Source organism: Cyprinodon variegatus, unplaced genomic scaffold, assembly GCF_000732505.1.
Source record: "Cyprinodon variegatus isolate N-32 unplaced genomic scaffold, C_variegatus-1.0 Scaffold970, whole genome shotgun sequence".
Taxonomy (NCBI): domain Eukaryota; kingdom Metazoa; phylum Chordata; class Actinopteri; order Cyprinodontiformes; family Cyprinodontidae; genus Cyprinodon; species Cyprinodon variegatus.
The window spans coordinates 286,907-300,338 of NW_015151423.1; the positions used below are offsets into that span (position 1 = coordinate 286,907).

The 13,432-nt window shown below is 37.9% G+C and overlaps 1 protein-coding gene across 1 annotated transcript in view; it reads right to left on the reverse strand.

Annotated features, from left to right (window-relative positions):
• The window catches only part of add1 (adducin 1), a gene marked incomplete at its 5' end in the record, with an annotated part of 23,303 nt that overhangs the window by 5,354 nt on the left and 4,517 nt on the right, over positions 1–13,432 (reverse strand). Inside the window, 5 exons of the mRNA XM_015398886.1 lie at positions 1,832–1,915; positions 4,522–4,827; positions 5,084–5,240; positions 9,044–9,136; positions 9,252–9,347. Of these exons, the coding sequence (XP_015254372.1) occupies positions 1,832–1,915; positions 4,522–4,827; positions 5,084–5,240; positions 9,044–9,136; positions 9,252–9,347 (736 nt within the window). The remainder of the gene's footprint in view (positions 1–1,831; positions 1,916–4,521; positions 4,828–5,083; positions 5,241–9,043; positions 9,137–9,251; positions 9,348–13,432) is intronic.

Here is a 13,432-nt window from a genome sequence, read left to right on the forward strand (position 1 = left end):
TAATTGATCTAAAGTTGAATTTTGGGGTATACATGTTTACTTTCACACATAAACTTGCTTGCAGAGAGGAGTTTATGACATCCTCAAGAAAAAAAGAAAAAAAAAAAGATTAAAAAAACAACAGTAATTATGAAAAAAATGTATGCAAATATAGCTCTGGTATCAAAAAGTAGATTTTAAATGGCCAATGTGACTAATTAACCTACGTATTTGAAAGCAACTCCAAGCAAAGACAGACTTCTGTTGCATCCAGAAAATCAGCTTGAGAACAACAAACAGCCTGAAAAGTAGTCCCACAAGCTAAAGACGACAACGTTAATTATTTTAGTAGAGCCCATGCGAAAGAGAGGGACCAGTTATGAACAAAACCACAGAAAACCTTTAGTTGCGTCTTCACTCAACAAGTGGAGTCGATCAGAACAGCGATAAGGTCAAACACCACAGATAAAAATGGAAAACTGGAGACCAATAAGCCATAAAGCCAGCCTTCAACAACCAGGTTTCAAGCTAAACCCGCAGCAGCCAGTTTGGTTGGAAAGCTACAGTCAAAGCACTCATGTACCTGGTAAAGGACACGCCTGCAGGACAGACAACATTTCAACACATTTTAAAACCACTGAAGGTTGAATTTTGAATGAGACATAAATATACATTTAAAGAATGAGCACGTGTGCAAGGGGTTGTTTAATTTTAGAGTGAGTAAATCGTTAGGAGGAGAGGTCATCTAACACTAAAGAGTGAGAGGGCTGTGAGGTTTACTTCAGCAGTTGCTCCAAAACTCCATCTTTACAGATTTATGGAAGCAAAAAAATGTCTTATTTTTGTCAAGAGCTGTATCTGGTCACTGCAACCGGGCGCTGCCATGGTGTTTTCCAGCCAAATTTAAAATAAATAAAGTTTGTCTAAGTTATTTTTGAGGGGCTTTCTTCCTTTATTCCAAAAGGAAGTACTGAAAAGACGGATAAAGGAGCTCTGAAATAACCCCCACCAAGCCCAGATTAGAAACTCAGAGCAGAAAGAATTGTTAAAAACCAAAATTGGTTAATTTAGACAACGACTCACATCTATTGAAGCCATGCAAGGAAAACAGGCTGAATGAGCAAACAAACGTAGTGAGGGGTGAGCAGTAATTAGGAGGTGGAACAGTACATACTTACTATGGCAAAAGGTACTCTTTTGTATTTCCATCCCCTGATTGTAATCGCAGCCACAAAGAAAAAAAAAAAGCACAAGTAGAAACAAATGTCTATGCAGATCAAACCACAGGGACCATGGTAAAATTATAAAATAAATAAAAATGGGGTTGGGGTATATAACCGAAGATTCAAAATAAAAAAAAAAGAGGGGGAACAATTCTGAGAAGAGCCCAAAAAGATGGTGAATGCCAGTGAAAGGAGAGACGAGAGGCTGTACAGAGACGTCATAAACATTTCTGTATCAGATTACACCAGCAATCAAAAGCTGTACTATAAAAGACAAATAATACTTTTACAAAGGTGTAATCCAACAGTAATAAAGACCAAGAAGGAGAATAAAAGTTCAACTTTAACCCTGTGGTTAATGAAGCTATAAAAATCTACTATTTGAAATATTCACCCTCCTGGTTATTTTTTTTTTCCCCTGCAAGAATTATCAATAAAAAGGGGGAAAAAAAATAAAAACTCCTCTTGGACTTTTATTACAGAAACACAAAAGTTGTAGTAGTAGTATTAAAGACCACAACAGACCCAAAGACAGAGACAGGCAGGTGGAGAGGCTCCATCTGCAAGTCCTTTAAACACAAGAGCCGAGGGACACCCATGCAGAACCAGCGACCATCAGGCTAACGTACCTTCCTCTGCTCTGACCGGGGTGCTCGGCGGTGTGGATGTGGGTTTAGGGTCATCCTCCTCAGCCTCTACTTGTTGCTCTAAATCTGAAAGAAACATCAGCATTAAAAAGCTGTTAACAGCAGATCCAGCCCTGACAATGAATACTACAATGCAGCAGCACTAAAGGAACTCCAAGAATCGTTTTCACAAAAATTCCCCTTCCATTCATACTTTGTGCGTCTGCCTCTGGTGAATAAGGGAAGATGGATGTTTCTAGTCTAACATTTTACATAATTGGGAACTGTGATGGCCATGAAAGAAGGATTTCTGTTGCTTAGGAAGAAACAAGCCCACAGCATCACGGTTCCTCTTCTAAACTTTATAGTGGGCAAGAGATTCGCTCCCACTCCAACTATAAAGCTAACTGGGGTATTTATTAAAGAAAAATATACTTTTTAGGTTAATCTCACAGAGAAGCACACATAAAACTTAACATGATTACACCTCTGTTATTCTGGACAAAAAAAAAAATAAAGAAAAAAAAACAGATGTCTGATTGGTCTTTATGTACAATTTGCTACCATAATGTCCCCTTTCAATGCAGATATTAAAGAGGGAGCTCTGGAGATCAGCAGTATTTGTTACCATACAGTTTACACAAATAAAAACAGACATTAATTTTTTTTTAATCTATTCTCTAACTTCTTTCTAAAGACCTGTTTCCATTATTTAGGATTACCGTATTTTCAGGACTATGAGCCGCAACTTCCCCCCCCCCCACACTTTGAACCACTGCTTTTATATAGATTTTTCCTAACCGTCAAGAGGGGGAAGTCAAAGTTGGAAATGAAAGAATAAGGGGCTAATTTTTATTTAGCACAAGAACATGGTAGCAGCATGCACAACAGAGAGCAAATATCCAGAATTCTCACATTTTGCCATTTATTTGCCACATTAAAGCTGCCAAACCAATGAAGTGAAAGGGCCCAATTCCTGCAGAGCTGAAATGGAGCTGATTAAGATCTTATTGCTGTGAGCTAACAAGCTAAGGGGAGCTAGCGCTTTTCTTTGTCCTTACTGCGATATGTAGAGCTCCTCCTACAGGTTTGGTGGGGGACAGTTCAATAGATATCAGCGGCTTATAGCCCGTAGCGGATTATATGTATATATGTTTCGAGTTTTTTTTAAAAGAAATTTGTGAGATGCGCAATATAGTCCAGAAAATACAGTATATATATCTTTCTGCTTAGTGTGCTAGTGTTATATTATTTCCAGGAAAATTACATAATGAAGAATGAATGTTAAAAATGTCCCAGAAACACTGATCTGGTTAGGTAATACTATATGCCTCAGGTAAAATTATATTTAAGCAATTATTGAGTTCTGAATTAATGGTGCTAAAATACAATGGCAGATAATTATTTCAATGATCCCAGAAATTGGATTTTTTCCCCCCCAAACCAAGCTGATTAAATGTATTCATTAAAAGTTAATTTGTGCGTTTTCATCACCTTTTTCAATAATTTTTGAAGAATCACATAAGAAAAGCCTGATGGAAACAGAAAAATTCAAATAAAGTCCCTTTAATTTGCAAAAACGTCTTTAACGCTTGAGGCATTTGTGTTTAATGGAGGACCTTGAGAGTCACTGATAAAGTAAACCAGCCATTTCTAATGCAACATTTAAATCTTGAAATTTATAATCCTAATCAAAAAACATTTTCTAATTGCACTTTTTTAAATTGAATTATTAAAGAGGAATTGTTAATTGTATTAATCCATTATGAAATACTGGAATTTATTGCAGCCATGCCTGACGACATAATGGAGACGATGTAAGACGGCAATGAGCTTTACGGTTATCTTGCGTCAAACCAAATGGAAATGGAATGGAATTTCTTCCCCCCCCCAACTTAAGTTTGCTTAAAATTTGAATTTCAGTTGAATGGAAACACAGTTAATGTTTACTGTCACTCCTAAATTTCCATTGTAAGATCATAATTAATGCAACACAAGCTTAATGCATTTTAAGTAATTTCACACATTAAAAGGAGGCAGGATGGGTAATAAAAACATTAAAATAACTAAAATCCTTAAATTTCTAAATGGAAGAAAAAAGGTTGTAGGACAATTAGCTTGTTTTAACACAAAAAAGGAAAAACAAAGATACATAAACCAGGAACAAAACACAGCAGACCTATTGAAACATTTTCAATAGAGAACCCTCAAACCAGATTGAAATGATTCGGTAATGGAAACAAGAGACACATGACACCAAAAAAATAAACAAATCAAAAGACAAGTTAGTAGGAAGAAAATGAATTTATGAATCTGATCCTTTGATTGGATTACCAAGCTCAAATTTCTCTACAAAGGGACTTTTATTACATGAGGAGAGAGGAACTCCAGGCATCCTCTCTCCTCTGTTCCGTCCAATCAAACTGCATAGCAGAATAAAATTCGCCACAGATTTGATGCCTTCAGACAAGACATCAGAGACACAGGGATCGAGGGGGAGGACCCAAAACAAGCAGTCTTCAGAGATGAAATATGGGAAAGGAGGAGGCTAGCATAAGGCCAAATAACAGCAGCAGACTCCACACCCTCAGAGAAAGGAGAGGAAAACGCAGGCAGGAATTTCTAGTTCCCCATTGAGGTTGTAAGACAAGCCCAGGATGAGCAGGGAAGGAAGCGGATGGCCTCTGGTGTACCTGAAGCCTGACCTCCCTCTGCCGCTTCTACAGCTGATGGCTTCTTGAGGGCCTGCAGCACCGCGCTGTGGAACTCCTTGTGCGGAGAATGCTGCCCTGACGGCACCTCGTCTGCAGCTAAGAACACATCGTCTGCTACGCCTCCGCCCGCAGGCTGAGGAGGAGTGACCCTCTGGGAAGCTGGAGGTTGGTCCAAGCTTGGTGAATCAGTTGGTGTGGAAAAAGAGGTTTGACCCGATGATACAGTCCGTGGCTTAGGTCTGGGTGCACCAGAGGTTGATCCTTTCGTACATTCTTGTTTTTTCACTGTAAATCCATGTTTTAATATGTTTGTGTGCAGACATAACAATATGTACAACTTATGACCTTAAAAATCTTGTTTATCAATCACCAATCACTTCAGAAAAGTAAAACTGATTTTTTTTTTTTTTTTTTTTTTTTTTTTTTTTTTTTTTTTTTTTTTTTTTTTACACCTAAAAAACTAAATAAAAAAACTCAAGAAAAACTTTTTCTTGCTACGATTCAAAGGTTATTGCAGTCCTTTTTCCCTTTCCACATTTACCTTCACCACCTTTCTGTTTCTGCTCCACCTCCCGGCGGTATTCTTCCAGCTCCTGGTCTGTAAATTTATTGAAGGGGTTGGGACCAGTCTTGCTCACAATAACTTTGGGCTGGTACTCCTTCTCGATGATGGCCTTGGATGCAGTCACCAGCTCACCCTTTAGGACAGACAGGACAGAAACAGAGCCTGGCGTCACAGGGGGAACAAAGCTATGGAAAGAAAACTGTCCAAAGCGCGGAAGAGTGGAAACGTAGCATTAGAAGTGGTGGCCAGAACCTTTCAGTATCTAGTGTAGCTTTTTCAGCAGTTTGTTTACTCAACGGCATCTTCATGAAGATCAGTCTGTTTTGTTTAATCCGACAGTTTTTATACAATCCTATACAAACACACACACAAGCAACACTTGCAAATGGAATAGACAACAGGTGAAAATTCTTGGCAATTAGCAATACACACTCAAAGGAGCGTTTCTGCAGGTGGGAACCACAGACCACTTCTCTGTACTTATGCTTTCTGGCTGATGTTTTGATCACTTTTGAATGTTGGTGGTGCTTTCACAGCCGTGGTAGATTGAGACAGACTCTACAACCAACACAAGTGGCTCCAATAGTGCTGCTCATCCAGGATGGCACATCAATGCGAGCTGTGGCAAGAAGGTTTGCTGCGTCTGTCATCATGTCTCCATCCATACGCCAACATCACGTTGTAAAACGAACTGTCCAGGATTTGGTGGATGCTTTAGTCCAGGTCTGGGAGGAGCTCCATAGGGATACCATCCAGCACCTCATCAGGAGCATGCCCAGGCATTGTAGGGAGGAGATACAGGCATGTGGAGGCCAAACAATACAGAGCCTCATTTTGACATTACATCAAAGTTGGATCAGCCTGTAGTTTTTCCACTTTCATTTTGTGTCAGACTCCAAATCCAGGCCTACATTGGTTAATAAATTTGGTCTCCGTTGAAGATTTTTGTGATATTTTTTTTGGTTACGTTCACACTGCAGGCCTTGATGCTCAATTCTGATTTTTTTGCATTGGCGTTCATATTTCCAAATATATGCGACTTGTATGTGATCTCCTATGTGAACTGCAGTGATACAACGCAAGTGTCCCCAATGTGCAGTAGAGGACGTCACAGACCAGCGTGCGCTTTTTTTCCTGTAAGTAAACATGGATGGTAGCACCGGAGCGCATCTAGCGGTCTTTTCCAACCATAAAAACTCAGTCTTTTCAATATGTTTAAACATAAATACTGCCCTCCGCATCATCATCTGCCTTGGTTGTCGTTTTTCTTGCCGCTTCGGCATAGCAAGACGCAGAATAGTGACCTTTGTTGAGTATTAATGACGTTCACACACAGGTCGCATTTGAAAAAAGATCAGATTCGTATCGGATTCAGGACCACGTAGCCAAGGGGCCTGGGTCGGATTGGAAAAAATCGGATCTGTGTTGTTCAGACAGCTATGAAAAGATCAGATCCAGGTCGCATATGGGCAACAAAAAAAAAATCGGATTTGGGTCACTTCAGGCTGCAGTGTGAATGTGCAAACTAAAACTGATGTTTACAGACTCAGAAACACTAAAAAGACAAGATTTGCGGCTAAAAATATAAACTTATTGCACTGAAACACCTTAATTCCTTGGAAAGGTTGTGTGCAGTTTCACCCCCCTTTTATTTCCCCCCCATATCTCCCTCTTCCCTCTCCAGTGCAAGTTGTTAGATCCAGGATCTATTTTGGACAAACGGTGCCCAAATGTTTGCATCCAACAAAAGGGGAAAATATATTTGTGACTGGCAGTAAGTACCTTTCTAATTGTTTTAGCAGGACTATAGGACCCCTCGGACACATCAAGGCCGTCAATAGTGTCTGTACAGTCAGAAAGAGGGGCGTCCTGCAATAGTGGGGAGGGGGAAACAAACGTGCAAATTCAACAAAGCAGTCACCGTCTTTCACAGACACTCACACAAAGGAGGAAAGACCACAGAAGAAAGTGTTTATCTGAAATATTAATCAGGGTATTTTTTGTCACTTAGTCATTTTCTGAGGTTTTTTTCATTCCAGTTCACATCTCGACTTTCCACCTTTGCATTTTAATACACGGTGCTTTTTAAAAGTATTTACACCCCTTAAACTTTTTCATATTTTCCTCATGTTCATTTCAATGTGTTTTATTGGGACATGATGGGACAGACCCACATAAAGTAGGTCATGATTAGACTGAAGGAAAAGAAAACAAAAGATGGATTTTCAAATTTCTTAAATAAAAAATCTGAACAGTAAGATGGCCAATTTTAACTAGATCAATCCAATAAGGATGAATGTCCAAAGTAATTTATGATGCATCCTATTTCCTTTAGAATTCGCTTTAACGATAAATGGAGTCCATTAAGAAAAGTATTTGTTCTGAGAAGGTCTCAGAAGCGAGCGAGAGGGAAAAGCATCATGAAGATGAATGGACAATCTAGCAGGGTCAAGTGTAAAAGCTGTGTAGAAGTTTTATGCTGAGTTACGTTATTTTTAACAACATAAACAGGCTGGACTATAAGAACTTTGATCACAAGCAGTAAGATAATTCTGCGGTGGCTGCAGAGATCAAAAAGGTAAAGAAAGACGACGTCTATACTATCAACATCTGTATCATCCCCACATGAATGTGGCCAGGTGGCATAGTGTTGTGATGGTTTTCTTTAGCAGTTACATAAAAGCTTATAGAAAGAAAAAAACATCTATATTAATAAAAAAATAACACCGAGGCAGAGATTCATTGTACTTCAGGAAGACAGCCTTAAACTGATTTTTTAAGTTAAAGCACAGCAGTCCAGCCTACATCCAGACCTAAATCCCATAGCTGATCATAAAAAGACATTTTAGCTTAAAGATCTGTAGAGATAAGAACGGACAAAAACAGCCGCAGCTGTAATTACAGTGAAAACACTGACCCATGTGGGCTGTAAACGGACAAATTATTTCCCTTCCTCTTAACCACTATTCACTCCACCGTGTTTATCTGATAAATTCCCAATAAAACACCAAAGCATGTAACTGAAAAAAAAGGTGTAAAATCTGAAGGGGTATGAATACCTTTTTAATGCACTTATATAACCAAACATACTGAAAACATAGAGTGTTATAGCACAGCAGTCTGAAAAACATGACAGCAATAAAATATAAAACCATCAGCATGCATTTCAGTCACCGCAAGGGGAGCCAAACTGAGATTGGGGCTTATACCGGTAATATGATAGGAAGCTTCATCACTCATGCCTCATTTAATGTTACTACCATTTTATTATGTTAAAACCAGAAATGCGAAATAGGAAAAATACTAACAGACTACTAAATTATCTGAAAGTCTAATTTCTTTCAGGTTTTGGGTCAAACATTTCCCAGAACATCATAGAGAGAATGCAAAAAATGCAAATAAAATTCACAGGATATAACCAGAGCCATGCAAAAAGATATCTGAGAGCCAAGACCTGATCTGCATCCTTTCCAACATATGAAATTAAAAAAATTAATATGCAAAAACAAAAAAATTAAACTCCAAAGGTTGCAAACAAAGCTGCGCCTTTTTCACGAATAAAACTATGCATGAAAATGGACACAATCTGAGCAGAAACATGGAAAACATTTGTTTACCTCTCAAACATTGCATACCCGTTATTAAATTAATTTATTTTACAATTATACATACACAGAAGACGTCTTGTCCTGTGAATTGGGTTGTTTTATGGTAATAAATATCAAAACCTAATTACTTCTCATGTTTTGTTTTTTCCAATGCAGCTCAGTGTCCATAAGAAATCCATGCTTCAAAGCATCAATCCTGACCTGGACTCAAGCCTTAAGAGAATTTGCTTAAAATTAACAAGAAAAAGCCTCAATGCCTCCATTAGCATTAAGTCCAGGTGAGGAAAGTTACAGCAGAAAAGCACTGGAGAGCTGATTTCACACTGACCTGGTTAAAAGATCGTTCCACCACAGAGCCGGAACACAGAACCTGTGACTGGGGTCCTGCAGTCTTTATGTCTTGCAGGTTCTGCTCTCGAATCTAAAAAGAAAGACATTAAAACGAAATTAAGTTGCTTAACTGATCCTCAGCTGCTTGTGCAGCTTCTTATAAAAGTCGACATTTAATGCCCTTAAACACAAAGAGGGTGTGGCACCTTATTCCTCATTTCCAGAACCTCCTTGGGGTCGGTGTTCATCGGGATAAACTGATTGGCTACGGCAGCCTGGCGAAGGCTTTCCTCCTTTGTCCACTGTAAACACGACGTCAAATGTTAAACGGTTAAAACCAGAACACCGAACAGAAAGAGAAATTAAACAAGACAAGCACAAAAATAAATGAAGACAAAACTCAATGCAGGCTTCACATTCATGCAAAAATCAAACCCAAAGTTGGATGACTTTAAAATAAAATAATAATAAAATACACAGAAAAGGTGAGGCAATGATGATGATTAATGTTTAGGGACGTTTTTCTTTATGTTTTGTGTTCATGTTTTCAGATAAATCTTCAACTGCTCATCTGTGATGAAGAATCTGAGGAATTTGGACCGTTTTCAAACAAAAGACCCATTTTCTGCCACCAACTAGAGCCAGTATTTATAAAAGATAAGAACCGCATCCATCATGAAGCTAGCTAGGGAGGTAAGGGTTAATCCAAGTCAGGAACTCAAACTACTAATTCATCTTTATTGATTTTTATTCCTTCAAGTATAATCTAATTAATTATTTTGGCTAAATTCTGAAAACAACCGGGAGAGACAGCTGACCTTACCCATTAAATTTATATATATATATATATTTTTTATTTTTTTTTTTCTCTCCATTCATTGCATAAATATCCGTTCATTGGGTCCAGAATGTTATGGAAATAATTATCTCATGAAAAGTAGTGGAGATCACAGATCATGGAATACAGAGAATGATACAGTTGGAGAATTATAAATCATAATATTTTATTTTCCATTATATTTCAGTATGTTACCTCACCAGAAAAAGGCAATACAACCTCTTTACTCCTTTAAATTCAGAAATTGTATGTAATGTAAAGAATTAAACACTCATCCAGATGATCAAAGAAGGAAAACATTTTTTTTTTTGGTTTTACTTCAGAATGGTGCAGTTTTTGAACATGACCAGGGGTCTCATTTAATAAACACCGAGTGGATTACATGCTAAAGGGTTATTATTTACGCCAAACCCACAGAAAATGAAGCGAGACAAAGAGTTCATTTTATTTAATGGTTACCAATGGTAACCGCAGCCAAGTGAGTAGAAAAAGGAAAAAAAAAGTGCAGTTTAACAGAGGTGTTTGTGTGAGAAGCGCAAGGTCAGACATATGTGTGGTAGCCATAGTAACTAAATAGAGGCATTATTAATGACACGTCAATCTAATTAGAACTGATCAGATTAACAGGAACGTCCAGGCAGCATTATGCTAAATGCCGACCGTCATATCTCAGGTTTATGGATAAATTCAAAGAATTATTCACTCAAAAAAGTGGCTTCACGCAAAAAGATCAAAACAAATAATTGTTCATTATGTTTAAACACTAATTTGTGCTGGTTAAAGCCAACAGGGGCCACAGAGGGGTTAACAGATGATATTAATAAATAAAATAAAAACTCCAAGGAGAACAGCACACCCATCTATAACATTTAATATGTTATAGATATATACAGCTTATTTTACTTGTTTCCTAATCTTAGTTTGATTACTATGGATCTTTGTTAAACTGATTGCAGCGTGGAGCCTCGTCCATTTTTCACTAATATCATATATAGAAATAATTTATATCTATAAATCATGAATATATTTCCAATTCTGAATGTACCAGTGACAGTTATTTTTTTCTATGTATTTGTGTTCATCCAGAACTGTGCATCCAGCTACCCTTTGGATTTATTGGCACTGATCTCCTGCTGTTTTGAACATGATGATGAGGATACGGGTCCAGCCATTCAGAGAGCAACGCTCTATGAAGCCTAATCAGCTGATAACTGCTCACCATCCAGGGTCAGGAAACAATTCTTCCATTTTCAAAGCCTCCAGCATAGTTTAAATCTATTGGGCGGTTTTTAAATGTTAAAATCCATGCATGTTAATTCCTCACCCTGTTAAATAAATTTATTGGTCAGTGTTATAACTCACCCCATCGATCAATGGGAAGACGAAGGAGGTTGGTGAAGAAAAGTAAATATGTAGGGACTTTGATTAAACTTGTCTATTTTTTTAATTTTTATATCTATTAAAAACCAAACGGCACTTGTATAACGTCATCATTAAGTGTGGAATTTGAGTTTCATTCTCATATCTTTGGATAATCTAGATTGAAAATATGGATGAATATCTATTGGGTTTCTTAGCTACTAACAGAACGAAATAAATCATTTATCATCATCATTGATCTATATTTTGAACTAAAAATAATCACAGTGAAGATCAACTGAAAACAATTACAGCGTAAGTTAACAGAAAGAAAGACAACAAGGGGAGGGTGGTGTGGGTGAGACGTGGGGGTGAGTGAAGGTGAGAGGTGGCTGGATGGGTGACCGAGACGATGAGGCTGGCTTACGAAGCGAGAGTGGCAGTGAGGGGTGAGCTGGCATCACCAAAGTCATTTCCCAGGCTGATACACAACATGGACAACAGAGATAAGAGAGAAACACACCCAAGAACACTTGGCCTTTTGGGGACAAATGGAAGCAACCATGACAGCACTGAGAACAGAGGACATCCTTCACGCAGAGGATGAAACCTTTCACAATGTGCTGCTTTTTCCAGAGATGTTTTGTTTATTTAGGAACTTGGTAATGCTCAGCATCCATTTCTAGCATTGAACAGAATGAGCAGCAAATCAAGATAAAACACTGACTTTTTTTCATGCCACATGGTGAACCTTTTGAACGTGAGAATGTAACTTGCAGTGGGGAGCAAAAGCTCATGACCTCATTCCTGTATTTACTCCAAGCCTGGCCATATTACCAAGGGAGAGCGTTCTAGATGAGGAAGGAGTTCTGGATGATCGGTTGAGTATGAGATGAACATGTGGACACGATATACTCACTGAGAAAGAGTCTCACAACATAACATGTCCTACTTTCCCAACAGGAGATAATTGATTCAAAAGGTCAGGTCAAATTTTATCATGTCTTTTTTCTTTATAGTCTTTTTTTATTTTATTTATCTTTGAAACAAATTAATTCATGCAGGTGCTGGCATTTTCAATCAAAGCTGCTTATAAGTATAAAACCAAAAGTCAGACAAATAATAGAGGGAAAAAATGAACTGGAAGCAACAGCATTAAAGATTTTTTTTTTTTGAAGCAATATGATGTTTCTTATACCCACAGCCACTGGTACCCCTGGTAAAGATGTGCAGAATCAAGTTCCACGTTCTCTACAGCAGTGATTCCCAACCTGTGGTATGCGGATTTCCTAGTGGTCCGCAAGTGCACTGCGAGGAGTTCATAAAAATATTTTATTTCTTACGTAGTAAAATAAAATATCATGAATCTGTCTTGATTTGTGAGGACCCAATTGAGAAATTAAACCAGCTTTTATCAACCAAGTATGTTTTTCTTATATATTCGAGTTCACCAAAAGAACATCATCGATGTAGAGAATAGCCGCCGTTTTTTTTTTTTACACTGAGCTATAGGAGCTCAGCGAAACAGTATGGGTGTCTTGATGAAATTAAAGTAAAACGACTTAAATCAGACCGACTATAATTTTTTTTTTCCAAATTAACTTTAAATGATGATCATGATTATAAGAGAGTTACTCAGAGGAGATACAGTTTTATAAATACAGGTTTATAAAAGGATTTTATTCTGTATTTTGTTCCCCCAACTCCTTGCTAACTTCCAGGAAATGTACATGTGTTGTTTTTTTTGTTTGTTTTTTTTTTAGATGGAAATATTAAAATGCCTAAGAATTAAATGCTCAGGTTAAAAGATTTAGTAAAATAGTTTTTGTTTTATTATCAGTTATTGTACGTTATAGTTCTGGATAGGGCTGCAACAACGAATTGATAAAATCGATAAAAATCGACTTTTAAAAGCGTTGGCAACGAATTTTATCATCGATTAGTTGTGTCGCGCGATTAATGCGTCATCCGCCGCCGTCATCATCACTGCCACTTTGTTGAAACGTGGGAAGAAAAGAAAATACGGCAGCGCGAGCCAGCGCTGCTGGTGAACAAAGGCTGTTTTCAAACGGCAGTAACGTCAACTGTTCTGATGACCGATACTGCAAACGCAAGCTGCGTCTCAATTCGCAGACAGCCTGCGCATTGTAAAGTGAAAAGTCGTAACATGCAACTTTTGTAAAAACAAAT